We start from the raw sequence: 26,375 nt of genomic DNA on the forward strand, positions 1-26,375 counted from the left end.
TGTGTCCAGGCTGGACACTACAGACTGAGAGAAGCCACCCTGTGTCTGTGGCTCCAGATAGAGCTCTGCTATGGACATTGATGCTGTATTTTGCATGATGTAAAGATTGTTTACCTTTCTGTTGCGGATTTGATGGTTTATGAAGCAAATGAACCCACATGGATGTTGAAGAGAACGTGCCTCCTGCTCCATCCTACGCAGCTGAGTGAGTAGAATCCCTACAGGACCTTAAAAGGGTTCTCCGGTGAAGACAAGTTATTATTTAGATTGTGAGCCCCATCGGGGACAGTGATGATAATGTGTGCAAACTGTAAAGCGCTACGGAATATGTTAGCGCTATATAAAAACTCAAAGTACTTGTTCTCACCCACAAAGCTCTCCACAGTGCGGCACCCCCTTACATCTCTTCTCTCATTTCTGTCTATCGGCCTAGCCGATCGCTGCGCTCTGCAAACGACTTTCGACTAACCTCTGCACTAATCCGTACCTCCCACTCCCGACTCCAAGACTTCTCCCGTGCTGCTCCTATCCTCTGGAATGCTCTACCCCAAGAAATCAGGACTACCCACAATTTGCATAGTTTTAGGCGCTCCCTCAAAACACACCTGTTCAGAGCGGCCTATCACATTCACTAATCAAAGTCATTCTCTGTGTAAGTGTGCGTGTGTAGCCCATTCACTATCTCCATCCATCCTTCACTCCCGCAAGATGGCTGGACCTTCATTGTAAATACACCATTGTAAATACACACCTGTACTCTGTATCTCCCTCACCTCATTGTAGATTGTAAGCTCTCACAAGCAGGGTCGTCTTATTTCGTCTTATTTTGCTTTAATTATTGTATTGTTAGCGTTGTTACTTATGACTTGTGTTTTGAAACTGTTAAACTGTAAAGCGCTGAGGAATATGTTGGCGCTATATAAATAAAGATTATTATTATTATTATTATTATAAAAATAAAGATTATTTATTATTATTATCTATCTGAGGAATAGGTAATAACTTGCTGGACGGTTTGGATCCGACTGCTGGGACTCGCAGCTATCAGCAAAATGGAGAATTTTTGTGCATTTCAAAATGGAGCTGTTGGTCAGATGCCCCACCGCCGCTCCTTTCATTCTTTTTGGGGCTGCATTCGGCTATTTTCAGCAGCCCCATGGAAAATGAATGGAACTGCTGTCAGGCGACCAACCTGCTGCTCCAGTTTGATCAGTGCGGGTCCAATCGGTAGGAACTCCTCCGATCCCGACAGCCCCTTTAAGAGACAGTAACACTATGTATGCATTAACCTAGACTATATCATTCATATATCACATATAATACAGTACCAGACCGCATGCCTATGGATTTTATGGCCGCCCTCCCCCTCTCGACTTTGGATGGATTGTTATAGTCCTGAGACTCGAGGTCTGTTCTTTGAGTTATACTAAATTAGTAACAACATGAAATAAATGTTTGGCTGCAACAAAGTAATTCTCCACGGCAAATATTTAGAACAATAAAGTAGAAAAAGTTTCCCATGTGGGGGGTGGGGCTCAGTTTGGGATTTGCGAGTCTAGATCTTATCGCGTACTTGTCGGCAAGGCTTGTACACTCAGCGAGTCATTGTATGCAGATACCTCAGGGATTAGCATGAACACTGCCCAAAAAAAATATGCAGCGAAAGCAGATGAGACCTAGAAAGTAAACATAACAATGCCCTTTTTCCTCAGAATTCCACATTAGGACCCCGAAATCCGGTTATGGCACTCCCTTATCCTGTTATATTGCTTTTTTTATGCAGGATAAATTATTCCCATTTTGCCAGTCTAATGAAAAAATGGGCATATAAAATGACAACCAATCTCCTGAGCCAGAAATGTGGTCATAGTAGTTGCCATAACACTTGTCAGCGGCTCACACCTGGTCATAGTTGTTGCCGTAACTCTTCTTGGCGGCTCATACGTGGTTGTAGTAGTTCCCGTAACTCTTCTCAGCGGCTCAGACCAGGTTGTAGTAGTTGCCGTAACTCTTCTCGGTGGATCATACATGTTCATAGTAGTTGCTGTAACTCTTCTCAGTGGCTCATACATGGTCGTAGTAGTTTCCGTTACTCTTCTCGGCAGCTCATAAGTGGTCGTAGTTGCTGTAACTCTACTCGACGGCACATATGTGGTTGTCGTAGTTGCCGTAACTCTTCCCGGTGGATCATACATGGTCATAGTAGTTGCCGTAACTCTTCTCGGCGGCTCATACGTGGTCGTAGTAGTTGCTGTAACTCTTCTCAGCGGCACATACGTGGTCGTAGTAGTTGCCATATCTCTTCTCGGCGGCTCATACTTGGTGTATCGGTCTGTGGGAGACGAGAAGAAGCACAGAAAAATAAGTCTTATTGCATTTAACTTCCCTTAAAGGAATTGTCCCGTTTTCACAAGTCTTATCCGTAAGATAGATGATAACTTACAGATCAATGGCAGTCCGACCAATGGGACCAGCACCGAATCGCACAACGGGGCACTTTTACACCAGTAAGAATGGAGCAGTGACCAAGTTGGACCGCCGCTCCGATCAGTCTTCATAGGGCTGTGCCGAGCATCGCGCTAATTTATTTTTTTCCTGCAGCCCCAAACAACTCCTTTAAAGGGTTATTCTGGTAAGATATTCTGACTTATTTACAGGATAGGTAATAACTTCTACACTGGTGACTGTGATCCCCTATGAATGCCAGAATGGAGAGGCAATAGTGCACATATTAGACCATCGCTATATGCACTCTCTATGGCACTGCCAGAGATGGCTAAGTATAGCCCTCAACGTCTATTAGCGGCGGTCTCGGTGATCTCATAAGGTTTATTGGATAGGTGATAACTTTTTCTTACTAAAGAGGCTGAATGAAATAAAAAAGCGCAATAGGGTCTTATCCGGGTAGTAATGAGAATAAGTAATAAGAATTTCACTCACCTTTTCCAGGGGAGATAAAAGCATATAATCAACTGTCAGCTGCTGCACGCCCGAAGGTCTACTCAGTGACCGCCAATGTAAATCCTCATGGATAAAATATTTTCGGACTCACTGTGCGCTGCTTGACATAGGTTCAGTAATAAAGCATGAAGGGTTTTAACAGTTTATTTCCCAACGCGTTTCGAAGCTTCTAATGCTTCTTCCTCAGAGGTCACCCCCTGAGGAAGAAGCATTAGAAGCTTCGAAACGCGTTGGGAAATAAACTGTTAAAACCCTTCATGCTTTATTACTGAACCTATGTCAAGCAGCGCACAGTGAGTCCGAAAATATTTTATCCATGAGGATTAACTTTTTCTTACTGGAATACTCTCAAGATGATAATTGAGGCAAGTTGGCTTACTACTATGTCGAGGTAATGATATCGGAACGTGAGCCCATGTGGAAGGATGGCGAAACATGACCTCACTTCCTCTGCTATTGATTATGGGCCAAATTCTGAACAATTGGTATTTTTTTGGACTTTTGGATGTCGGATTAAAATACCTTTCATATTTTTAAAATGTAAAATCCACACAGATCATGTTAAAATGTACTAAAAACATTCTAACTTTGGTCAACATTGACCACAAAACCACTTCCCGCATAAAAAATGGGTGACTCTCATATATGTAGAATGACAGATGAGCTCTGTAATGTCTTTTGTTGTGCTCCTTGTCCCTACAACTCAATATTAACACAATTATTATGTCTTCTCGATCTGCCAAGAAGTTACTTTCCGAGACCAGAAACAACCGTGTGGTGCTGATCCTGAGCCTTTGCCACTGGATCTGGATTTTTGACGATAGTTTGGTCTTTTGGGGACCTATTCATGATCACAGGAAGAAAGAATTCTTTGTTCTCTTGGTGTTAAAAGGGTTATCTACCATTACAATTTTTGTTTACTACTTGCATAGATTTTTTTTTACTAAATATCATTTTTGTTATTGGATTTCATTAAAAATTTAGCATCGCTTTTCTTTTATAGCCTCTGTGTTGCACTGTTTATTGCTGGCTGCTGAATGGGCTAACTGAGAATTCGTCAGTGAGCTCAATCTGACAATTCAGTAAGAGAGTTTGCAACTTTTTTATAACTTTTTCTGAGCTCCTCTTAGCTAATTTATGACTTCAGACCCCATGAAAGTTGAATGCACAGTGAAATAAAAGATCCTGTTAAAGCCAAAGGGTGCAAAATGTTTAATGAAATCCAAGTGGAAAACTTATTTTAGCCCCAAATACATGCATTTGGACTTCTAAATTGTGCAATATGTGCAACTAATTGACTCTTCTTGGCCCAATTGGAACCATGTTAGCGCAAAAAAAAAAATTAGTGGCAAACTACTGTGGCATTTTTTATGTACATCATGACATGGAACCTGCACTGGTAAATGACAGTGGCGTGAAAAAAGTGTTTGCCCCTTCCTGACTTCCTATTATTTTGCATATTTGTCACACTTAAATGTTTCAGATCACCAAACAAATGTAAATATTACACAAAGATAACACAAGTAACTACAAAATGCAGTTTAGAAATGAATGTTTTTATTAAGGGAACAAGAAATCCAAACCTCCAGGGCCCTGTGTGAAAAAGTGATTGCCCGCTAAACCTAATAACTGGTTGGGCTGCCTTTAGCAGCGCCCTCCCCCCTCACCTAAAACATAAATTACCTGTGGTTTATCACATCTTTGGGAAGCTGAATTCACATTCCATAGCCACACCCAGGCGTGATTACTGCTGCACCTGTTCTCAATCACGAAATCACATAAATAGGACCTGCCTGACAAAGTGAAGTAGACCTAAATTTCCTCAAAAGCTAGATTATCATGCAGCTAGCCAAAGAAATTCTGGAATAAATGAGAAACAAAGTAATTGACATATATATGTCTGGAAAATGTTATAAAGCCATTTCTAAAGCTTTGGGACTCCAGCGAACCACAGTGAGAGCCATTATCCACAAATGGCGAAAAAATGGAACAGAGGTGAACCTTCCCAGGAGTGGCTGGTAGACCAAAATGACCCCAATAGCGCAGCGATCACTCGTTCAAGTGGTCAGAAAAGACCCCACAATAACATCCAAAGAACTGGAGGCCTCACTTGCTTCAGTTAAGGTCAGCAGTCGTGACTTCACCATAAGAAAGAGACTGGGCAAAAATGTCCTGCATGGCAGCTTTCCAAGATGAAAACTACTGCTGAGGAATAAGAATAAAGGTTCATCTCAGTTTTGTCAGAAAACATCTCCACAAGACTTTTGGGAGAATATTCTGTGAATTGACGAGACAAAGGTTGAACTTTTTGGAAGGTTTATGTCCCATCTGACATAGACGTAACTCAGCACCACTAATCCCGCCAAATGAATAGTAGGAAGAAGAAGAGATCCCAAATCATAAAAAGCAATTTTATTTAATCAATATAAAATACATAAAAAAGCAAAATGCCGTGGGGGACACCACAATATAACCACTTATATGCAAAGGAGAATGATCTCCATAATGTGTCAACTTGCACAACAAGGTTTACTAGAAAAATGACGCCCCCGGAAGAAGCAGGAGCGAAACGCGCGTCGGGGTGAGGGGACACCACGCTTACCACCACCGCCACTTAGGTAATATTTTCCCTCCTTTATTTTGCATTTTATTGGGCTATAGATTGCGATATTGTGCATTCAGTGCTTGTTATTCACTATATGCCGTCTCTTACCTAGGAGAGGCTTTTGGATATGCACCTCAGGTTCTGGTATTTATTTCATTCAGAGGGAGGTGTGTGTCATTTGGTGATTTGATTTTTTGGAGCACTTAATCATTGGTAGGGGGGTTTCCTATGGTGGGATATATGTTGAGGTTTACTTTGATATTTATGTTTACACCTATTATTCCAGTGGGAGTTATTGTATGGATGTTTTCACAAACATATATTTTATATTCATTTTTCTAGTAAACCTTGTTGTGCAAGTTGACACATTATGGAGATCATTCTCCTTTGCATACAGTTGTGGCCAAAAGTATTGACACCCCTGCAATTCTGTCAGATAATACTCAGTTTCTTCCTGAAAATGATTGCAAACACAAATTCTTTGGTATTATTATCTTCATTTAATTTGTCTTAAATGAAAAAACACAAAAGAGAATGAAGCAAAAAGCAAAACATTGATCATTTCACACAAAACTCCAAAAATGGGCCAGACAAAAGTATTGACACCCTCAGCCTAATACTTGGTTGCACAACCTTTAGCCAAAATAACTGCGACCAACCGCTTACAGTAACCATCAATGAGTTTCTTACAATGCTCTGCTGGAATTTTAGACCATTCTTCTTTGGCAAACTGCTCCAGGTCCCTGATATTTGAAGGGTGCCTTCTCCAAACTGCCATTTTTAGATCTCTCCACAGGTGTTCTATGGGATTAAGGTCTGGACTCATTGCTGGCCACCTTAGAAGTCTCCAGTGCTTTCTCTCAAACCATTTTCTAGTGCTTTTTGAAGTGTGTTTTGGGTCATTGTCCTGCTGGAAGACCCAAGACCTCTGAGGGAGACCCAGCTTTCTCACACTGGGCCCTACATTATGCTGCAAAATTTGTTGGTAGTCTTCAGACTTCATAATGCCATGCACATGGTCAAGCAGTCCAGTGCCAGAGGCAGCAAAGCAACCCCAAAACATCAGGGAACCTCCGCCATGTTTGACTGTAGGGACCGTGTTCTTTTCTTTGAATGCCTCTTTTTTTCTCCTGTAAACTCTATGTTGATGCCTTTGCCCAAAAAGCTCTACTTTTGTCTCATCTGACCAGAGAACATTCTTCCAAAACGTTTTGGGCTTTTTCAGGTAAGTTTTGGCAAACTCCAGCCTGGCTTTTTTATGTCTCGGGGTAAGAAGTGGGGTCTTCCTGGGTCTCCTACCATACAGTCCCTTTTCATTCAGACGCCGACGGATAGTACGGGTTGACACTGTTGTGCCCTCGGACTGCAGGGCAGCTTGAACTTGTTTGGATGTTAGTCGAGGTTCTTTATCCAACATCTGCACAATCTTGCGTTGAAATCTCTTGTCAATTTTTCTTTTCCGTCCACATCTAGGGAGGTTAGCCACAGTGCCATGGGCTTTAAACTTCTTGATGACACTGGGCACGGTAGACACAGGAACATTCAGGTCTTTGGAGATGGACTTGTAGCCTTGAGATTGCTCATGCTTCCTCACAAGTTGGTTTCTCAAGTCCTCAGACAGTTCTTTGGTCTTCTTTCTTTTCTCCATGCTCAATGTGGTACACACAAGGACACAGGACTGAGGTTGAGTCAAATTAAATCCATGTCAACTGGCTGCAAGTGTGATTTAGTTATTGCCAACACCTGTTAGGTGCCACAGGTAAGTTACAGGTGCTGTTAATTACACAAATTAGAGAAGCATCACATGATTTTTCGAACAGTGCCAATACTTTTGTCCACCCTCTTTTTTATGTTTGGTGTGGAATTATATCCAATTTGGCTTTAGGACAATTCTTTTTGTGTTTTTTCATTTAAGACAAATTAAATGAAGATAATAATACCAAAGAATTTGTGTTTGCAATCATTTTCAGGAAGAAACTGAGTATTATCTGACAGAATTGCAGGGATGTCAATACTTTTGGCCACAACTGTATAAGTGGTTATATTGTGGTGTCCCCCACAGCATTTTGCTTTTTTATGTATTTTATATTGATTAAATAAAATTGCTTTTTATGATTTGGGATCTCTTCTTCTTCCTACTATTCATTTGGTGGGATTAGTGGTGCTATTGTTGTGAAGTGCCCCTGTATAAGGACATTGGTTGATTTATAGACGTAACTCAGCATTTCAAAAAAGGAACATCATACCAACCGTAAAATGTGGTGGTAGTGTGATGGTCTGGGGCTGTTTTGCTGCTTCAGGACCTGGGAGACTTGCTGTGGTGAATGGAACCATGAATTCTACTGTCTACCAAACAATCTTGAAGGAGAATGTCCGGCCATCTGTTCGTGACCTCAAGTTGAAGTGCACTTGGGTTATGCAGCCGGACAATGATCCAAAGCACACCAGCAAGTCCATCTCTGAATGGCTTAAGAAAAACAAAATTAAGACTTTGGAGTGGCCTATCCAAAGTCCTGATCTTAATCCGATAGAGATGCTGTGGCATGACCTTAAGAAGGTGGCTCATGCTCGGAAACTCTCCAATGTGGCTGAATTACAACAGTTCTGCAAAGATCAGTGGCCAAATTTCCTCCAGAGCGTTGTAAAAGTCTCATTGCCAGCTATCGCAAACTCTTGATTGTAGTTGTTGCTGCTAAGGGCGGCCCAACCAGTTATTAGGATTAGGGGTAATCACTTTTTCACACAGGGCCCTGTAGGTTTGGATTTCTTTTTCCCTTAATAATTAAGACCTTAATTTAAAAACTGCATTTTGCCTTTACTTGTGTTATCGTTATCTAATATTTAAATATGTTTGGTGATCTGAAACATTTAGGGGCAAACACTTTTTCACACAACTGTAAATAAATCATCAGGCTCCCATTAAAGTGATGATACAAAGGTTTTCCACTAGATGGCGCAGACCTGCTGTATACTTCTGTAAACATTCCCAAAGTAATCTAGTACGGGACTTAAAAGAGAACCTGTCAATTGTAATAAAGATGTCTTTTTTTAATGTGGTGTAAATGCCGCTGTTCTCCTGAATCCAGCGATGTTTTTCTTTTATTCCTGCGCCTCTCTGTTCCTGAGATATGGCCTCCTCTTCCCTGTGTATAAATCTAATCTTCTTAACCAAAGGGGTGTGAGCCTCAGAGCAGAGTTGAGGACCACACCCACTTGACTAGCAAGACTAGATTTATATACAGGGAAGAGGAGGCCATATCTCAGGAACAGAGAGGAGCAGGAATAAAAGAAAAACATCGCTGGATTCAGGAGAACAGCGGCATTTACACCAGGTAAAAGCGACGGGTTCATTTTAAGGAAAAATTGAAGTCTGGATGCTTGAAAAACTGTGTTAAGACTGGTGGTATACAAAACCTTTTGGAACTCCTCCGGTACAAGGGCCTGGGTGACCCAGTTACTTCTGCACCCTCCATAGCTGCAGTATATGAAGCAGTCCATAGAGAGAGACAAATCCTTAAAGGGGTTGTCTGCTGGGGTAAATTTCCTTCTTAAATATTAAAATTTGCAATAGAAAATAAAAAACATACAGTATATACTCTCTTCCAGGATGGGCACCGTTCCAGCGATGTCGGTACTGATTCTCCCGGTGCCCATGTGACTTTATGCTACGTGAGTGCTGCAGCCCATCAGCAGGCATTGATGGGCTGCAGCGCTCATGTGAGACACTGAACCGACATCGCTGCAATGGCCTGGAAAGGGAGTATACATTTTTTTCTTTAAATGTGGTAGATTTCCCAGAACGTATTTTTCGATTATGACGCAGGATGTATTTCAGAGTCATCTGTTGGAATCCATCATTTGCTTTCATCTCTCTCCCTCTGTAGTCTCCTGCTGTTCTAAGGTCATTCAGCATCCAAAATCCCTAACTGTCCACGAGGGAGACCTCACAACGATCAACTGCACATTCAACTACGGGGCTGAGCGTCTGGCAGCTTCTGCCGAATTTTACCGAATGCCGGATGAATCGAACCCCATGAACAGCTCCACGGACGAACGCATTACTTTCACCTCCACTGACAGCGCTCTCGTCATGACCATCCACAGGGCCAGCATTTGTGACTCGGGATTATACGTCTGCAAGGTGAAGTTCTTTTACGGCATGGCACATAGGGCTGATGGAACCATCTTACATGTCATCGGTGAGTTGACTTATATGGTCATAGTATAGTTGGGGCAGGAGAGTGCAGGATACAGTTTTTCCGTCCGCCACTCTCGGTTTGCCGCCATGTTGTCATGCCTGTCCTATAGCCAAATTCTCAAAGCTGCTGCATTTACCATAGCCTGTACCAACTTTCTTTTCTTAATGTCTTTTTTTATTACAGAATCTAATGGAACCGAAAAAATATCTTCCAAAGCTCAACTCATTGTGGAATTGATCCGCATTAGCCTCCTGGCGGTCCTCGTCATCCTTACGTTCATATTACTTTGCAAATTTTGGTAAATCTGTCCTATATACTAATGAAGAAGAGTGGCTAGAGTTGAGCAATGCCATGACTGTCTGACTGTCTGGCCTGTGGACTGGTAAACACCAGAGGCGCCCAGGATACCGGCTACCAAATGAGGACTGCCCTGGTCCGGCTGCAATGGAGGACCAGATTAGACGCTGAGCCAGGAGAGTGACAGCGCAAATTATTTTGATCAAATCCAAGTAAAAAAAAAAAAAAATCATACCGTGGATTCTAGTAGATGATACCTTTCCAATTCACATATACAGGGTCTGGAGAAGATGAAACACTAAGGCAAAGTTTGCAGAAAAAAAACAAAACCAGAAATGTATCATTCTTCTGATAAGCTGTGTTGCTTACCTCATGTGCAGGGCATTGTATTAGTTTAGGTATCCTTGGTTACGACCACTAGCAAGTAACTGTCACTGTTTGAGTGGTCGTCACCATGGAACCCTAATCTACTGCAGTGCCTGCACATGGGGTAAGTGACATAGCGAATCAGGAGAACTATACTACATTTCTAATTGGCGGTATTTGCGAATATTATTATTATTACACCTGCTACATATTAGGATAGGATCCTGGAGATGGGAATACCCTATTAAGGAAAGCTCAAGGGTGCCATGAGGCACAAGCAAAGAACGTTGATTACTGGTGCTGGGCTATCCCGGGAACCAGGCAATAGAACTGAGGTTTCATGTCCTAGTACTAAAAAATATGAGAAAGAAAAGGTCAAGGTCTCATGCAACACATGCATCTAGAAATCTACCAATTCCTACAGACTAGTTGTCTTTCTGGGAACACCCCTTTAAAAAGGGAATGTGTCATCAGAATATGACCTGTTGTTTAATACCCTTCCCATCACGGCCTATTTTCACTTTTTGTACTTTCATTTATTCCTCCTCTTCTTCCAAGAACCAAAACTTTTTTCTCTGCAGTGCAAGAGAATGACAGTGGCATGTAAGGAGTTAAAGGGCAGCGATTGGCGCTGGCTCCAGTTGCTGCTGTTTTTGGCAGATGTCGGCTGTAGAACAGCTCCTGAGCCTTCGCCATACGCCAACACCCGACAAAGGATGTGATGGTGCAGCCAATGTCTGGAAAGTGTTACATCACGTATTTAGGTTGTGTTTTTTCTTAAAAATGCTAATAGTTTTCATTTTTTAATATTTATTGAAAAAATGTTCCCATTGGTCAGTAGGTTGAACATAAGACTCCTATTTCCTGTTGGACACATGAACACTAGCAGCCATAGACTGAAACAAACCATATCTGCTTGTATTATCAGAGCATGGAAGAAGAGGTGAGCTGTGACATCACCTATTGTGAATGGTGGATCCTGTGTTATCTACTGTACATAGAGGTGTTATCAGTCATTGTACAGGAGGAGGAGAGGAGCTGTGATATCACCTATTGTGAATGGTGGATCCTGTGTTATCTACTGTACATAGAGGTGTTATCAGTCATTGTACAGGAGGAGGTGAGCTGTGACATCACCTGTTGTGAATGGTGGATCCTGTGTTATCTACTGTATATAGAGATGTTATCAGTCATGGTACAGGAGGAGGTGAACCGTGACATCACCTATTGTGAATGGTGGATTCTGTGTGATCTACTGTATACAGAGGTGTTATCAGTCATTGTACAGGAGGAGGAGGTGAGCTGTGACATCACCTATTGTGAATGGTGGATCATGTATTATTACTGTATATAGAGGTGTTATCAGTCATTGTATAGGAGGAGGAGGTGAGCAGTGACATCACCTATTGTGAATGGTGGAACCTGTGTTATCTACTATAGAGATGTTATCAGTCATTGTACAGGAGGAGGAGGTGAGCTGTGACATCACCTATTGTGAATGGTGGATCTTGTGTCATCTACTGTATATAGAGGTGTAATCAGTAATTGTACAGGAGAGGGAGGAGGTGAGCTGTGATATCTATTGTGAATGGTGAATCTTGTATCTACTATAAATATTATCATTGACACTGTTATAATGAAAGCTATCGACCGATGAAAAGTCTTCTATGCAGCACAGGGAAGATAGTTTTGTGGCCAATATAAAAATTGCAAGAAGTCTGAGTCTTTACAAAAATATAGATTATAATATAGGAAACTGAAAACACACTTTATATAAATACATTTAAGCAGAAAAGCTAATGCATGCTGATTCCCGTTAAAGGATAAATTGCTGGAATATTTATAAATATATACACTGCTCAAAAAATTAATGTGAACACTAAAAATCCCACATCCTAGATATCACTAAATGAATTATTCCAGGTGCCAATCTTAACACATTCCACAATGTAATGAATAGAGAACAATAAAACATAACAATTATCAATGTAAATCAAAATTACTATTCCATGGGGATCTGTATGTGGAATGATACTGAAAATCAAAGTGGAAAATCAAATTACAGGCTAATCCAACTTCAGTGAAAATGCTTTAAGACAAGGAAATCATGCTCAGTATTGTGTGTGGCCTCCAGGTACCTGTATGATCTCCCTACAACGCCTGTGCATGCTCCTGTTGAGGCGGTGGATGGTCTCCTGAGGGATCTCCTCCCAGACCTGGATTAAAGCATCAGTCAACTCCTGGATAGTATGTGGTACAACGTGGCGTTGGTGGATGGAAAGAGACATGATGTCCGTGATGTGCTCGATTGGTTTCAGGTCTGGGGAATGAGCAGGCCAGTCCATAGCATCAATGCCTTCATCATGCAGGAACTGCTGACACTTCAGCCACATGAGGCCTAGCATTGTCATGCATTGGAAGGAACCCAGAGCTCAGTGCACCTGCATATGGTCTCACAATGGGTCTGAGGATCTCATCCCAGTAACCAATGGCAGTCAGGGTACCTCTGGCTAGCGCATGGAGGGCTGTGTGGCCCCCTAAAGAAATGCCTCACTACACCATTACTGACCCACTGTCAAACTGATCATGCTGTAGGATGTTGCAGGCATCAGAACATTCTCCACGCGTCTCCAGACTCTGTCACCTGTGCTCAGTGTGAACCTGCTCTCATACGTGAAGAACACAGGGCGCCAATATCGCATCTGCCATATTGGTGCTCTCATGCCAATCGTTCTGTACGGTGTTGGGCTGTAAGCACTACACCCACTTATGAATGTCAGGCAGTCATATACCAACCTCATGGAGTCTGTTTCTAACAGTTTAAGCAGACAGATGAATGTTAGCAGTCTGCTAGAAGGAATTTTGCAGGGCTCTGGCACAGCGCCTCCTTGCACAAAGATGGAGGGAGTGGTACTGGCCTGTCTCCTGTTATCTGCTCCATGCTCTGGACACTGTGCTGACAGACACCACTATCCTACTTGCCACAGCTCTCATTGATGTGCCATCCTGGATGAGCTGCACTACTTGAGCAACTTCTGCCTCATGCTACTGTACCTATAGGCGTGAAAGCATTTACACAATGCAACTAGTGACCAAAACAGCCAAAAAGGAAGAGAATAGAGAAATGGTCTGTGGTCACCCCCTGCTGAACCACTCCTTTATAGGAGTTGTTTTGCTAATTGCCGATCATTTCTACTTGTTGTCTATTCCATTTGTACAACAGCAGTAGAAATTGACAGTTGTTGCTTCATAACTGGACAGGATGAATTCACACAAGTGTGATTGACTTGGAGTTAAACAATGTAAATGTGCCCTTTGTTTTTTTGAGCAGTGTATATATTATAATATTTATTATAACTGAAAGTGTTCTCTTCTTTCTTCCAACTTCAATGAAGTCACCTCCAGGCTTCTCCAGTGCAGTCTCAGTATCACACACACCAGAGACGTATACTCACTAGACCTCAGACTTTCTCCCCCAATATTTTTTTTTTTTTTTTTTTTTTTTTTTTTTTTTTTTTTTACACAATCCACCATACATTCTCAAGTTATGATTTTTTTGTCATACACTTCATTATTTCATAATTTTTGTCCCTGCTCTCTCAATGCTGTGGTGCTGTCCATGCTCCTTTAGAAGCTGCTTTCATCTGCTGCTCAGCTAGGATTAGCAGAGAAAGTCAGTGTGAGACAGATAGATGGAGCGCCAGGCTAACAGGTCTCGGGGCGCTGGTAAAATGTAATCCGATGCTGCTCCTGCCGGATGCCTCTAGAGAAGATAAAAACATGGAAAGCAGGGTAACCCGGTGGCAGGGGAGCGCAAAGGACAAGGAGAAGCTTGAAGGGTTTTCTAAGTTTCACTATGCACTTCAAACGATGGCCTCCGTCTCCATCAGGTGGCCACCTGATGAAGACGGAAGCCATTCGTCGAAACGTGTAGTGAACTTAAGAAGAAAACCCTTCAAGCTTCTCCTTGTCCTTTGCGCTCACCTGCGACCGGGTTACCCTGCTTTCCAAGATTAGCAGAGAGGCTCAGACAGGGAAAGTCCTGTACACAGACTGAATGTGGATCTTTGCTGGGCTGCAGTTCAAATCAAATATCCATCATTCTCATAATATCAATTCCAGAAAGGGGAGAGGAAGATTCAAAAAATTATTGTAACCCTTATGTGTTGAATTAGATAGACATCCAGTATGAGTAGGATATGAGGGTTGCGTATGAAACAAATGAAAACCATGTTGGAAAATGAACACGTGGAGGCACAGGCCAATACTGCATATCTTTATTCAGTGCTTAAGACTAAGTACAGATTTACTCATAAAAAACATTAAGACTTCATAGACCAAAGAACCACTTTTTTTCCTGATTTCGTACTTGTAGCCACAAAAAATTAAAAAAAAAAAGACATACAATACTCTACAGGTCTCAAGCACGAGGAGTCATGAGGGGGAAGGACGTTAGCAGGCTGTAACAAAAAGTCATGTAGGTGGGGCCTGGAGATGGCAGACACTTAAACGTGGCGACTACAGACACATGAACCAATAAAAATGCACATTAAATGGAACGACGCTTAGAGGTGATGGCCATGTTTGCCACGGCCACTGAAACTGAGGCAGCAACGTGCGTAATGGTGAAAGGGGTGGAGAGGGGGAAATGGCTTCAGTGCATCAATATGGAGGCTTTAAAAATGGCAGAGAAGGCGCAAAAGGTATTAACAGTGCAAAGAAAAAAAGGTGCAAGGCTCCTAAGGTTATCCATACCGTTAGGAGTGGTAACTATTTTGGGGGTGTAGTAGGAGAGTCAGGGCGGAAGGAGCAGCATCGCTTCCAAAGAAATGTACACCTTACATGAAGAGTTCGGCATGGCCGACTTCCAGCAGCTGAAGTACTATGGATCTGAAGAAATGGTTTTAGGACAGAAGGGAAATTTCTGACAAAACTGTGTGTGTATTAAAAAAAATAAATAAATATAGCAAACGGAAAAGTTACCCCCCCAAGAAACCCCCCCCAAAAGGGTAAAGCCTTTGGAATGGTTTACAGTCTACCTAAAAAATAAAGAATCAAAGATGGCTGAATAGAAAGTGATTAGTGTTCCAAAATGGCCATGGTTACATGCTTGAGGCCTACATCAGAGGCCAAAGTCAAGCCAACATGGCAAAAGAAAAACAAAAAAAAAAAACAAACTAAAAACATTTGTCGGTCTGCATATATCCATTAGTGTTCAGGTTAGCCAACACTATCACAGACAAGAAGCGCTGACATCACAGACTCCATCTTGAATCAAAATGGTCACGTCTGACTCAGTCCTGATTCAAAATGGCTGACAAGGCAAAAAGCTCTACAGTTCTTAAATGGCTTAGCCTAACAGGTTATGGCATAGAAACATTTTGGTCCATTTTTAGGATAAAAAAAATGGGGCATACTTCAAGAGATACTCATTGATCAAAATGGCCACTCCTGACAGGCTTTGGCATCACTGAACCCAACCTCGACATGGGTCATGCAGTCCTTCAAAATGACCTTTCGGATTTGGTCCATTCAAGTTCGGAAAGCCTGTTCCTGTAGTGGTGGGTCAGGCCGGCTCCTTTTTCCTCTTCATTCCCCCGGGTCACCACACTTCTTTTCCCTCAGCACGCCCCATTCGGAGGATGGAGCATGCTCTGATAGAGATCGGATCTCAGAAACCGGGGATAGGAGTCTCGCTCCATTAGGCCGTAGATCCGGCGTTGCGCCTCATCGAAGGCCGTACGTGTCGGGAGTAGAAGGTTGTGTTCAGTCAACTCTCTTGTGCTGGCGTCTAGGTTGACCTAGAAGTAGTAACAAAATGGAATATCAATGACATTACAGTAAAAATGCCTCGTGGTCCGGAATGACAAAGACTGACTGCTCTTATTGAAAAGAACCCTTTCCTACGTTGAGTATGGAACCACTTTCCCTCTACTTTTACATGATGTCTTCCGGCCTTTTGTACAGTATATAGCTTGGAATAAATGGATAATTTTCATGCCTTTGAATAGGCAGAAGTCCCCTTCCCTGCCCCTACACTAATACTACAAGTTCAAGAAATCATTTGAACACACAGGGTGCCAGAATACTACTACCGAGACCAGCATGGTGCCAGAATAACACTACCGTGACCTCCAAGGTGTCAAAATAATGCTACCATGGCACGCAGGCTGTCCGAATAATGCTACCATGACATATAGGGTGCCAGATCAACGATACCGTGACCAGCAGTGTGTAAGAACAACACTATTTTGACCTTGAGGTTGCCAGGAAAACACTACCATGACCTGCAGGGTGCCAGAATAACAATACCGTGACCTGTTGAGTGCCGGAATAAAGATACCACGACCCACAGGGTGCCGGAATAATGCTACCGTGATCCACTGAATGCCGGAATAACGGTACCCTGACACACAAGGTACCTTAAAACGGTCACCCTTGTATATCATTGTGGAAACACTACTTTCATGTAAAGCATTACACAAGGAGGGTCCCGAGTGGTGGTCACAAATTGCCATGGCCAGTAGAGGACGTCCCCGGATTCTGTGATCTTTCCCTTACACAGGGCCATGTTGTCCCCTTGCACATGATCGTGCAGCTCTGCAGTCACCTGCAGGGCTCCTTCTCCGCCTCATATTTATCTAGAATTTAGTTTCTCTTATGGCTCCCACATCTCGTACTTTCTCTTCTCTACTATTGAGCTTATTTGCTCCATTTAGATGCGCTAGATCTGACCATTTATCCCATTTGTCCGTCTTCCATCCTTGCCATCACATAGTGATTAGATATTTAAAAAAAAAAATAAAATGATATAGATACATACATACATACATACATACATACACACACTCTCTTACAGGCCCTTGGTCCAGAGGCCACATCAGCAGTCCATGGATGCCGGACAGGAGCCCGGCAACCTGCCGCCTACCACACGGGAGCCCGGCAACCTGCCGCCTACCACACGGCCTCCTCAATGCCTCTTCTGATTTGCAGGGCTGGTGCAACGTTGTTGATACGCACGACATTGCGCCAAACCTACTAATCAAAAGAAGCAGCGGAAATGCCGGCTGGTAGGAGGCAGTTTACAGGGCCCCCGTTGGCAACCTCTGACTACTTAACAGTTACTTTCCATGGAGTTCACAGTGTGCAATTTCAGGTGAAGGTACCACTGGACCAGGGTCACTCATCTTTAGTAACTGTTTAATTTCTAGCACACCTCCATATTATACATCTCTAATTTGTTTGTCTGACACCCACCTACGCCTCTACATAGCATCTATGCCGTACCCATGCATCTATCCACCAGTATATATCCATCTAGCATCCATGTCGTATCCATATATCCATGTAGATAGCCATCCTTTTTATTTGTAAACTTTGTTTACTTTGTTAAACTTGCAGAGGCAAGTCTAATGGAATAACGGTCCCATTAAAGAAACATGCTCCCGGTTGTGAGTGGTCGGCCCGCATAAACTGGCCAATGTGCCAAGTAGCTCAATTCTACAGGTCTAGTCTATGACAGTAATGCAGTTTACATTTTATATATTCAGTGTCTACATGTATCGTTGCACACACAGCACAGTCTTTGGTATGTATATACTGTATGTAGCCATCTATCTATATATCCATATTGTGTATATCTATCGCTCCATCTTCATCTATCCACCCATTTTAACATTTGTCGAGTTTAGTCTGGGAGAGGCAAATCTGATACAGTAAGGGCCCTTTCCTCTGACTTTGCATCTAACTTGCTCTTCGACAACCTACAATCTGGCTCCCGTCCCCACCATTCCACTGGGACTGCCCTGACCAAACTTACGAACGACTCACTTACAGCCAAAGCTAACAGACAATTCTCTATACTCCTCCTTCTAGACCTGTCCTCTTCCTTCGACACAGTTGACCGGTGCCTCCTACTACAGGTTCTCGCTCTAGCTTTGGTGTCAAAGACTTTGCCCTATCATGGATCTCCTCATACCCTACCAACTGCACATTTAGTGTTTCCTACTCCCATACTACCTCTTCAGGTCACCCCCTCTCTGTTGGAGTCCCTCAAGGCTCTGTTTTAGGACCCCTTCTCTTCTTAATCTATACCTTTGGCCTGGGACAAATCATAAAGTCCTATGGCTTCCAGTACCATCTATATGATGATGACACTCAGATCTACCTCTCTGGTCCAGATGTCACCTCTCTCCTCTCCAGAATCCTAGAGTGTCTATCAGCCATATCCTCCTTTTCCTCTTGCTTCAAGCTCAATGTGGACAAATCTGAAAGTTATCTTTCCTCCATCTCGCATACCTTCCCTACCCGATCAATCACAAAAAATTAATTTACACTTTCCCCTGTCCCGGTAATCCACTGCCTCGGAGAAACCCTCGACTCTGCCCTGTCCTTCAAACCACACATCCAAGCTCTCACCACCTCCTGTCACCTCCAACTCAAAAACATTTCCAGAATCCGTCCTTTCCTCAACACTCACTCTACCAAAATGCTTGTGTATGCCCTAATCATCTCCCGCCTCGACTACTGCAACATCCTCCTCTGTGGTCCATCCTTAACTCTGCTGCTCGACTAATTAATCTCTCTCCTCGCTACACTCCTGCTTCCCCCTTTGCAAATCCCGTCACTGGCTCCTAATTTCTCAGCGTATCCAGTTTAAACTACTAACACTGACCTACAAAACCATCCATAACCTTTCTCCTCCATATATTTCCAAACTAATCTCTCAATATCTTCCCTCACGTAATCTCTGGGCCTCCCAAGACCTTCTCTCCTCCATGCTTATTTGCTCCTCACCCAATCGCCTCCAAGATTTCTCCCAAATATCCCCCATCCTCTGGAATTCTGTGCCCCAACACGTCCGGTTATCCACCACATTTGGATTCTTAAAATGGAACCTGAAAACCCATCTCTTCAAAAAAGCTTACAACCTGTAATGACCACACGGCCACTTCAACACCATCGGAGCTACTGCAACCCCCGACCTACTGTGTCATTCCATGTAGAATGTAAGCCCGCAAGGGCAGGGTCCTCTTCCCTCTGAACCAGTCTGTCATTGATAGTTTTGTTTACTGTAAGTGATATTTGTATTTTGATGTAACCCCATCTCATGTACAGCACCATGGAATTAATGGTGCTCTATAAATAAATAAAAAAGGCACACTTTTCAATTTGTGTGTGCCCACCAGCCACAACAATTTGTGTGCCAAGTACCTCAGTTCTAAAGGTCTAGTCTATATGGCAGTTTACCTTTTCTATCGGCACAGAGTGGTTGAAGCACTTTATGTATATATGTATTTATCTGTCCATCCATCTACTGTAGACCTGGACAAAGTGCGGCCCACAGGCCACATCTGGCTGTTAGTCTGGACCAAGAAAGCCGAAAGGCTGAAAACACTGTCCCACTGGCCACATCATGTAGCTGCCCTCCCGCCATGTCCCGATTTCACCGCTATGTTCATCCTCTGGGTGCAGATGTAATTGAATACAATGGTGGAGGAAGGAGCAGCCAGCTTTGTGTCATATGACATTACCACGTCCTCTGCTGACCTCAGTCAGATCTCTGGGAAATCATTAGAAAACCGAGACTAACAAATTCAATATAGATTTAGAGTGGCGGAGATGAAAGTGCGCTCCATCGCTGAGCGAGAAGGTACGTGGGTGTGGTGCAGACGACGGGGGTGGAGGGGACGCGTGAAGGCAGGCACACATGTAACGAGCCTCCTTTGCTGCTAATTTTCTCTACAGAATGGCTTCAGAAAAGGAGAAGAAAATGTAACCGGACCGGAGATCCAGCCAGGAAAGTACAGATCAGGGTGATTAATTTTACACCGACGGCTGGACAGAAAAGACGCGTAAAATAAACATTATTGCTAAGCCGAGGACTCTTAAAAGCTTCTTTGTCATCGGAAAAGTATGCCCTTTAAAGGAGAAGGAGAGTCGAGCCGCCGGCTGCTCCTGTACAATAGGGCACCACCACCAGTTACACATCCCGACGAGAGAATAGCTCACAGCGAGTGACTGTGCCACTGGCCGGGATCACAGGGGCATTTATGGCCCATGATGGAGACACTTTTGTTTTTTAATCCTATTACACACTATTTTTGAAGTGTCTGTTCAGACTTACTACTTTTTTCTAGATCGTATTGAAGACTCAATATAGATTTATTTTGGGAAAATTGAGCTGGGCACAACCATGGGATATTTGTTTTTTTGCACATGGCAGGCCCAATGATTTGGGAATTTTGTTGGATTCCTTAAAGAAGGAAAAAAAAAAAAAAAAAAAAAAACGCAAATATCTCTCTGGAAGCAAAGAAAGGGTCAACGTGGTAGGGGTGTAAATGCCGCTGCTCTCCTGACTGAGATTATTTCGTTTCTGCGCCTCTCTGTTCCTGGGATATGGACTCCTGTTTCCTGTATGTGAATCTAGTCTTGTTAGTCAAGTGGGTGTTGCTGTCTACTTAAGGTTCACGCCCAGTTGGCTAAAGAGACTAGATTTATATACAGAGAAAAGGAGGCCATATCTCAGGAATGGAGAGGCGCAGAAAGAAAAGAAAAACCATTGCCGAGTTCAGCAGAACAGCGGCATTATGCTAGGTTAAAAAATAAAATACGGATTTATCCCAAGTGATAGGTCCTCTTTAAAGCGGTAGTCCCCTTTGTACAATCTTTTCTTCTTTTGTTTTAAAGGTCCTCAAAAAAAGAGTTACAGGCGGTCTCACTGCTGGAATCCCCAAAAATCAGCATTATCTTGCTTGGAAGCCTTCTAGCAAATGCTCAATTCCACTACAGCGCCGTCACAGGAGAATAAAAGTATTTCAGAATGGTCAGTGAAATAACCTATCCTTTTGTGGAGTCCTCCAGAGTGCTGTACTCTTTGCAACTGCTCTTCATTCCTGCCACCATAAACCCTTTTTAGTAAAAACCCACCTGACCTTGGGGTTAGGTTTTTCCCCTCATACACAGACAACCTTACACAGTTTTTATGAGTAGACTCGCTCCAAAATAATCCTTTAATAAATACGGTAAAAACGCTTGTTAAATTCTTGTTATGGAATTCTATGGTAAACCAACTTTGCCATTCGAAAAAACCCAGTGCATGATACTTATTTTAAGTGATCCTTGACTTAATTGGGTGCAAACTAGGCACTGTCCAATCAAAAGGTTGCAAAGAAAAAAAAAAAAAACTTCCTCCAAAAACTTCCCAAATAAGAGCTTTTCCTGAAGGTATTTACACATATACATCACAAAAAGCTCTACCATCTCAAAATACTCCGGCTCATTTTTCTTGTTCTTGCTTTAGGCTTTTGTACTTGGTACAAACAAGGGTGTGGCCTCCCTTTCTTTGGGCAGGGCAGTACATTTATACAGCTTCCCCATTGCTGGGTGCCCACAGTCAGACCCCGGGTCCTGAATCACAACATTAAGGTTGTTTTTTAAACACGATAAGGTTCTAATATTGGATATAGTATAGGACCATCCTGATTTGGGTTCACCTTGGCGTTGTTGGAATGGCTTTTAGCTTTTTTTTTTTTTTTTTAAATCAAAAACAGTATTTACCAAGTACCCGTGTCATTTATATGAACTATTATTTTACTTCCAGTAAGATACTTGTTTTTTTGTTTCTATCTTAGGTTTTGTCGGGTTAATGGCCAGTGTGAACATGCTCCTAAACATTGCATGTATACAAACTTTTTTTGGTTTTGATCTTTGTGAATGTAGCTCAAAAATCATCAAATAGCTTTCCTCTGATTAAAAGGGTTTGTCCAGCTAGTACAAGTTATCACCCATCCACCACACCTGATTGGGATCTCTTGGGACCCCCACTGATCGCTAGTAAGGGGCACTTTTATTCCCGTTAGAATACAGCAGCAGTGCACATGCTCGACGGCAGCTCCTTTCATTCATGCTCCTGCCGAAGCAACGGTTGAGCATACGCACTGCTGGACCACTTTAACTGGTATAAAAGTGCCCCATTCCGACAAATGGTGGGAGTCAGCGGTAAGACCCCCTCCAACGATCTAGGATTCATCCTCCATATACAGGATAAGTGACAAGTTGTTCCAACTGGAATACTCCTTTACTGTAATTTGTATTACTTGGGAAACGCCATCAAGGTTCTGAAACGCTATCAAGGTTCTGAAATGCGTGGAGCCTTTACCCCCCCCCTCTGTATTATCTACGGTTCTTTCCGGTCTGCTGATTTTACTATTTTAACCCCGTAGAGATGGAAACACAGATCCAATACAGGAAATTGAATTAAAATATTGTAACTTGTGGTCCACAGTATATATCCCTCCAGAGGCTTTTAAGAAAACAAAACAAAACAAAAAAAAAAACACATCAGGGTGTTTGAAACGTGGTTTTGTCAAACAATTCCTATAATGACTGCACAATTTTATATGGATGAGATTTTTCACTTTTAAATTCCAGACACAATGAATGGATCAGTAGGGGCTCAGTCTGATCCACTATATAATACTTGTACCTCTTTAGGGGACTGAAACGCGATGTAGTGCTGATAGATCTTGCGCGCTTTGCTGTGCAGGATAAAGTTCGGGTGCGTTTCTTTATAGTCTTCACAAGCTAACCAGAAATCCAGGTTCTCGTCACTGAACTCGGACTGTAGGAATACACGAAAAACAGCGCGCCCATCTGTACGGTGAAAAAACACGAGTTACTTGGATCCTAATGCATTTCGAGGGATAGATGAACGTTTACGTAAAAACACATTATTTCCCCAGATCTAACTGAGGCATACACTGCATATATACTCCTCAATATTGAAATTGCAACACCAAGAAGGAAAAGTGTTGGAATTACAGAAATCACAAGATGTAGACGTTTTGGATCTGCAAAGGAAAAGAAATGGAAACTCAATTGTCAAAACCTCTGAATATATCCAGTCTAGAGTCTGAGCCATGTGCAGGAACCCCGATACTTCCAGCCTCGGCTGCCATCACTGAGGTTACCAATGGTCATCTGAGGAAGGTCAATGCACTTGGGCAAATCCTTAAGATCCTCTGCATTGGGCTAGGAGCCAGGCATCCGCTATAGATGTCCACTGACCTCACCACTGCTCTCAAAGGCTATCATTGTGTAGAACAAAATGGCAAAAGAGGTTGGAGTAGAAGTCTGTCCTCTCCAGCAATTCCTGCTTTTGTCTTGGATGCAAAGATACCTGGAGATTGGTCTGGAGACTACATAGGCAATGCCATAAGGCCTTCACGATGGAACATAACATCGATCCTGCTCCCGGGATTATGATGTGGGGGTGACAATGTATGGTAGCCGGACCACTGTAGTCTTCATTACAGGGGCACGAGTGTTACATCGATTTGTTGGTGGAACAAGTGGTGTGGCCATTTCTCCGGTGTCCAAGAAGCCTCCCCCCCAAACATGGCCTAAACATGCTCCCATGGCTGTAGCGTCTCCGGAATTGTCACCCATCAAGCTCATCGGGGACATCATTGGTTGGTGATTACACGGGAGCTGCCAGCAGAGATCTTGACAATTTGCACAAGCACATTCAGCAGCAGAACCTTCCTCAGAAGACCATTAATGACCTCAGTGATTGCAGCCGTGGCTGAAAGTGCTGAGATTTCTGCACAAGGCTCAGACTCCAGACTGGTTACATACAGAGGTTTGCAAAATTTAGTTTCCATTTATAATATCTGAAAGGTCATGGAATGGTGGAGAAGTGTGTACTGGCCTTTTATCATTTTTTTCCATTTGTGACCTTTGAATCCATATAAATATTCACAGGTCAAAAAAGAAAAGGTTATATTTTCATAATTTTATTTCGCCCTTCTCTTATGACTGCCTGGAAAAACAAGCAAACAAACAAACAAATAAACACGATGCTTGAGGAGGAGGCCTCTTCAAGGCTGCTGTGAATATTTGAAACAGTTTCATTAAGGGGTTAATAAATCTACATTATAAACCAAATTCTCCGCCTGAGCCCAGGAAACAATATCTCCAGCTACAATGAAGGAGACCAGGCCAGGTCCTTATCTGTCCGCAGCAGATACAAAGCAGACAACAGCCTCCATTCAGGTCTAGTCACAGAGTACGGCTATGACACCGCAATACAACAGGCGGCAAATCCCCAATCCCCTGCTCGTAAAAAAGAAGCACAATGCCTTCATGATGAAAACTGGATAATGCTGTAATTAAAACGTCCTTGAGTTGTCTTCCCCCCCCCCCCCAATTTTCAAGGTGCAATAAATTTATAAAAGAAGGTGGATACATCGTTGAGTGTTTTTTTCTTAAAGGGGTTGCTTAGTGAATTTTTTTTTTTTTTTTTAAAAAGATTCAGCTTGGGAAAAAAAATAAAAAAAAAACAAAAAAAACCACAACATTAAAAAGTATTACTAGTCATCTTTAGCAATTTCCCATGTGCTAGCCTGGTCTGACTCTTAAGTTCCTGGTAGATTTGCCCACTCGATCACTGGCCATAGCTCGTATTAATGGGTTGACATTTCTGGCTATTTGCAGTGCATTAAAATGTGTCCAAAAAGTAAAGAGTTGCAGGACATTTATTGGGTAAAAGTCTGAGGACCGCCCCGACCACAGCGTCACCTTGTCGATGGTGGGACGGTTTTATGCTATATTTGATCAAATACAGTATTACTAAGAACTCTGTATTACTTAAATGCAATTTTGCTTTTTATTTGTTTAATTACAGCAAAGTTTTTCTCATTTTGTCTTTTGTAGGTTTTTGTATGCTTTTTGGCCATATGAACATACATTTATATGCTGCATGTATACCAACTCAAACCAAGCTCAATTTGTGTTTTTTTTTTTTAAATTTATTTGGTACCAGTCCTAAAACAAACAAAGAAAAGTGTATCTGCTTGACCACCCCTTTAAAATCTGACACAAAAGTGATCACCCGGCTTTCCCAGAAACCTGAATAGTAAATATTAATAATAATCTTTATTTTTATATAGCGCTAACATATTCCGCAGCACTTTACAGTTATCTGCCCTATTATGTAATAGTTCAATTAACCTCTTCACAGAGGACAAGAACAGGGTCTCGTTGGCATTTTCCAAGGTACGTTTTTTTAAAATTTTTCCTTCAGTTTCCCCACAAGAGGTCTTGTTTTTTTGTGTTCAAGTTTTTAATGACACCCTTTTAAGGTATAAATGACATTTTAATCACTTTTTACTTATTGCTATAAAGTCAAACTTAGCTATAAGCTGGGGTTCATAGAAGGACCAAGAGGACCGCAATGGGGGCTTTCAACAGGTCAAGGCAACCCATAATCACTTTCCAGAGGGACCGATGGGAGCCTGTGAGCAACTAGGCCATTTAAATGCTGCTTTCTTGACTTAAATGATTGCTACTTCCAGTAGGTGGCAATCCAGATACTCTTCTCTTCCTCTGTGAAGAGGCTATTTGTATTTTGAATTTCCCAGAGAACATTGCATGGCCTACAAGTCTTATCATGCCAGCTTAGCAGTTTCTACATTGTTATGCAGTGATGCATTCATTTTCAGTATTCCTGCATACCTGCGGGCTTTAGGAAACATGGGCGAAAACGCCTATGTGAGCTGGACAGTAGGCATGTTAGTTATCCTCATAAGCAGATAAGCTATACCAATATACAGGGTTTCTATATAAACCCTATAGTGGCTGAAATGTGGATAGTGTCTAGTGCCCAGAAAGAAAAATTGTCCAGAATGTGCCTGTTGGGACTTGTAGTACCACAGCAGCTGCAGAGACAAGATATGCCTTTCTGTGCTGTCTGAATGATGGAGGTCAAGAGACCTTAATATAAAAGTACTGATAAGGTCCAAAGGCGATAAGAAGGTAATTACAAACTGTCTCCATCAAATACTCTGCAGAGACAGGGAGAGTGAGCGGTCATCCAGCTCAGGGCAAAGGTGACGGCAATATTTGCGTTTCCAGAGGAGTAAAAAAAAAAAAAAAGGCAATGCAAA

General features: G+C 42.4%; 1 protein-coding gene and 1 gene segment (V, D, J or C); one reads left to right on the forward strand and one right to left on the reverse strand.

Moving 5' to 3' along the window:
• Nucleotides 1–11,470, forward strand: part of LOC141051796 (T cell receptor alpha variable 36/delta variable 7-like) — an 85,966-nt gene extending 74,496 nt beyond the window's left edge. The window contains 2 exon segments of the V gene segment in view: nt 9,451–9,765; nt 9,949–11,470. Of these exon segments, the coding sequence occupies nt 9,451–9,765; nt 9,949–10,067 (434 nt within the window).
• Nucleotides 11,471–14,683: 3,213 nt separating this feature from the next.
• LOC141051793 (regulator of G-protein signaling 3-like) overlaps nt 14,684–26,375 on the reverse strand; it is a 50,265-nt gene continuing 38,573 nt past the window's right edge. For all 5 annotated transcript variants that reach the window (XM_073548823.1, XM_073548825.1, XM_073548826.1 and 2 more), the window contains exons 6-7: nt 22,916–23,082; nt 14,684–16,229 (exon numbers count right to left, since the gene is read on the reverse strand). In XM_073548823.1, coding sequence (XP_073404924.1) covers nt 16,050–16,229; nt 22,916–23,082 — 347 coding nt within the window. In that variant the 3' untranslated portion in view covers nt 14,684–16,049. The remainder of the gene's footprint in view (nt 16,230–22,915; nt 23,083–26,375) is intronic.

The sequence above is a fragment of the Dendrobates tinctorius genome, unplaced genomic scaffold (genome assembly GCF_039654945.1).
Source record: "Dendrobates tinctorius isolate UK_male_01 unplaced genomic scaffold, ASM3965494v1 ptg000158l, whole genome shotgun sequence".
Lineage (NCBI taxonomy): Eukaryota > Metazoa > Chordata > Amphibia > Anura > Dendrobatidae > Dendrobates > Dendrobates tinctorius.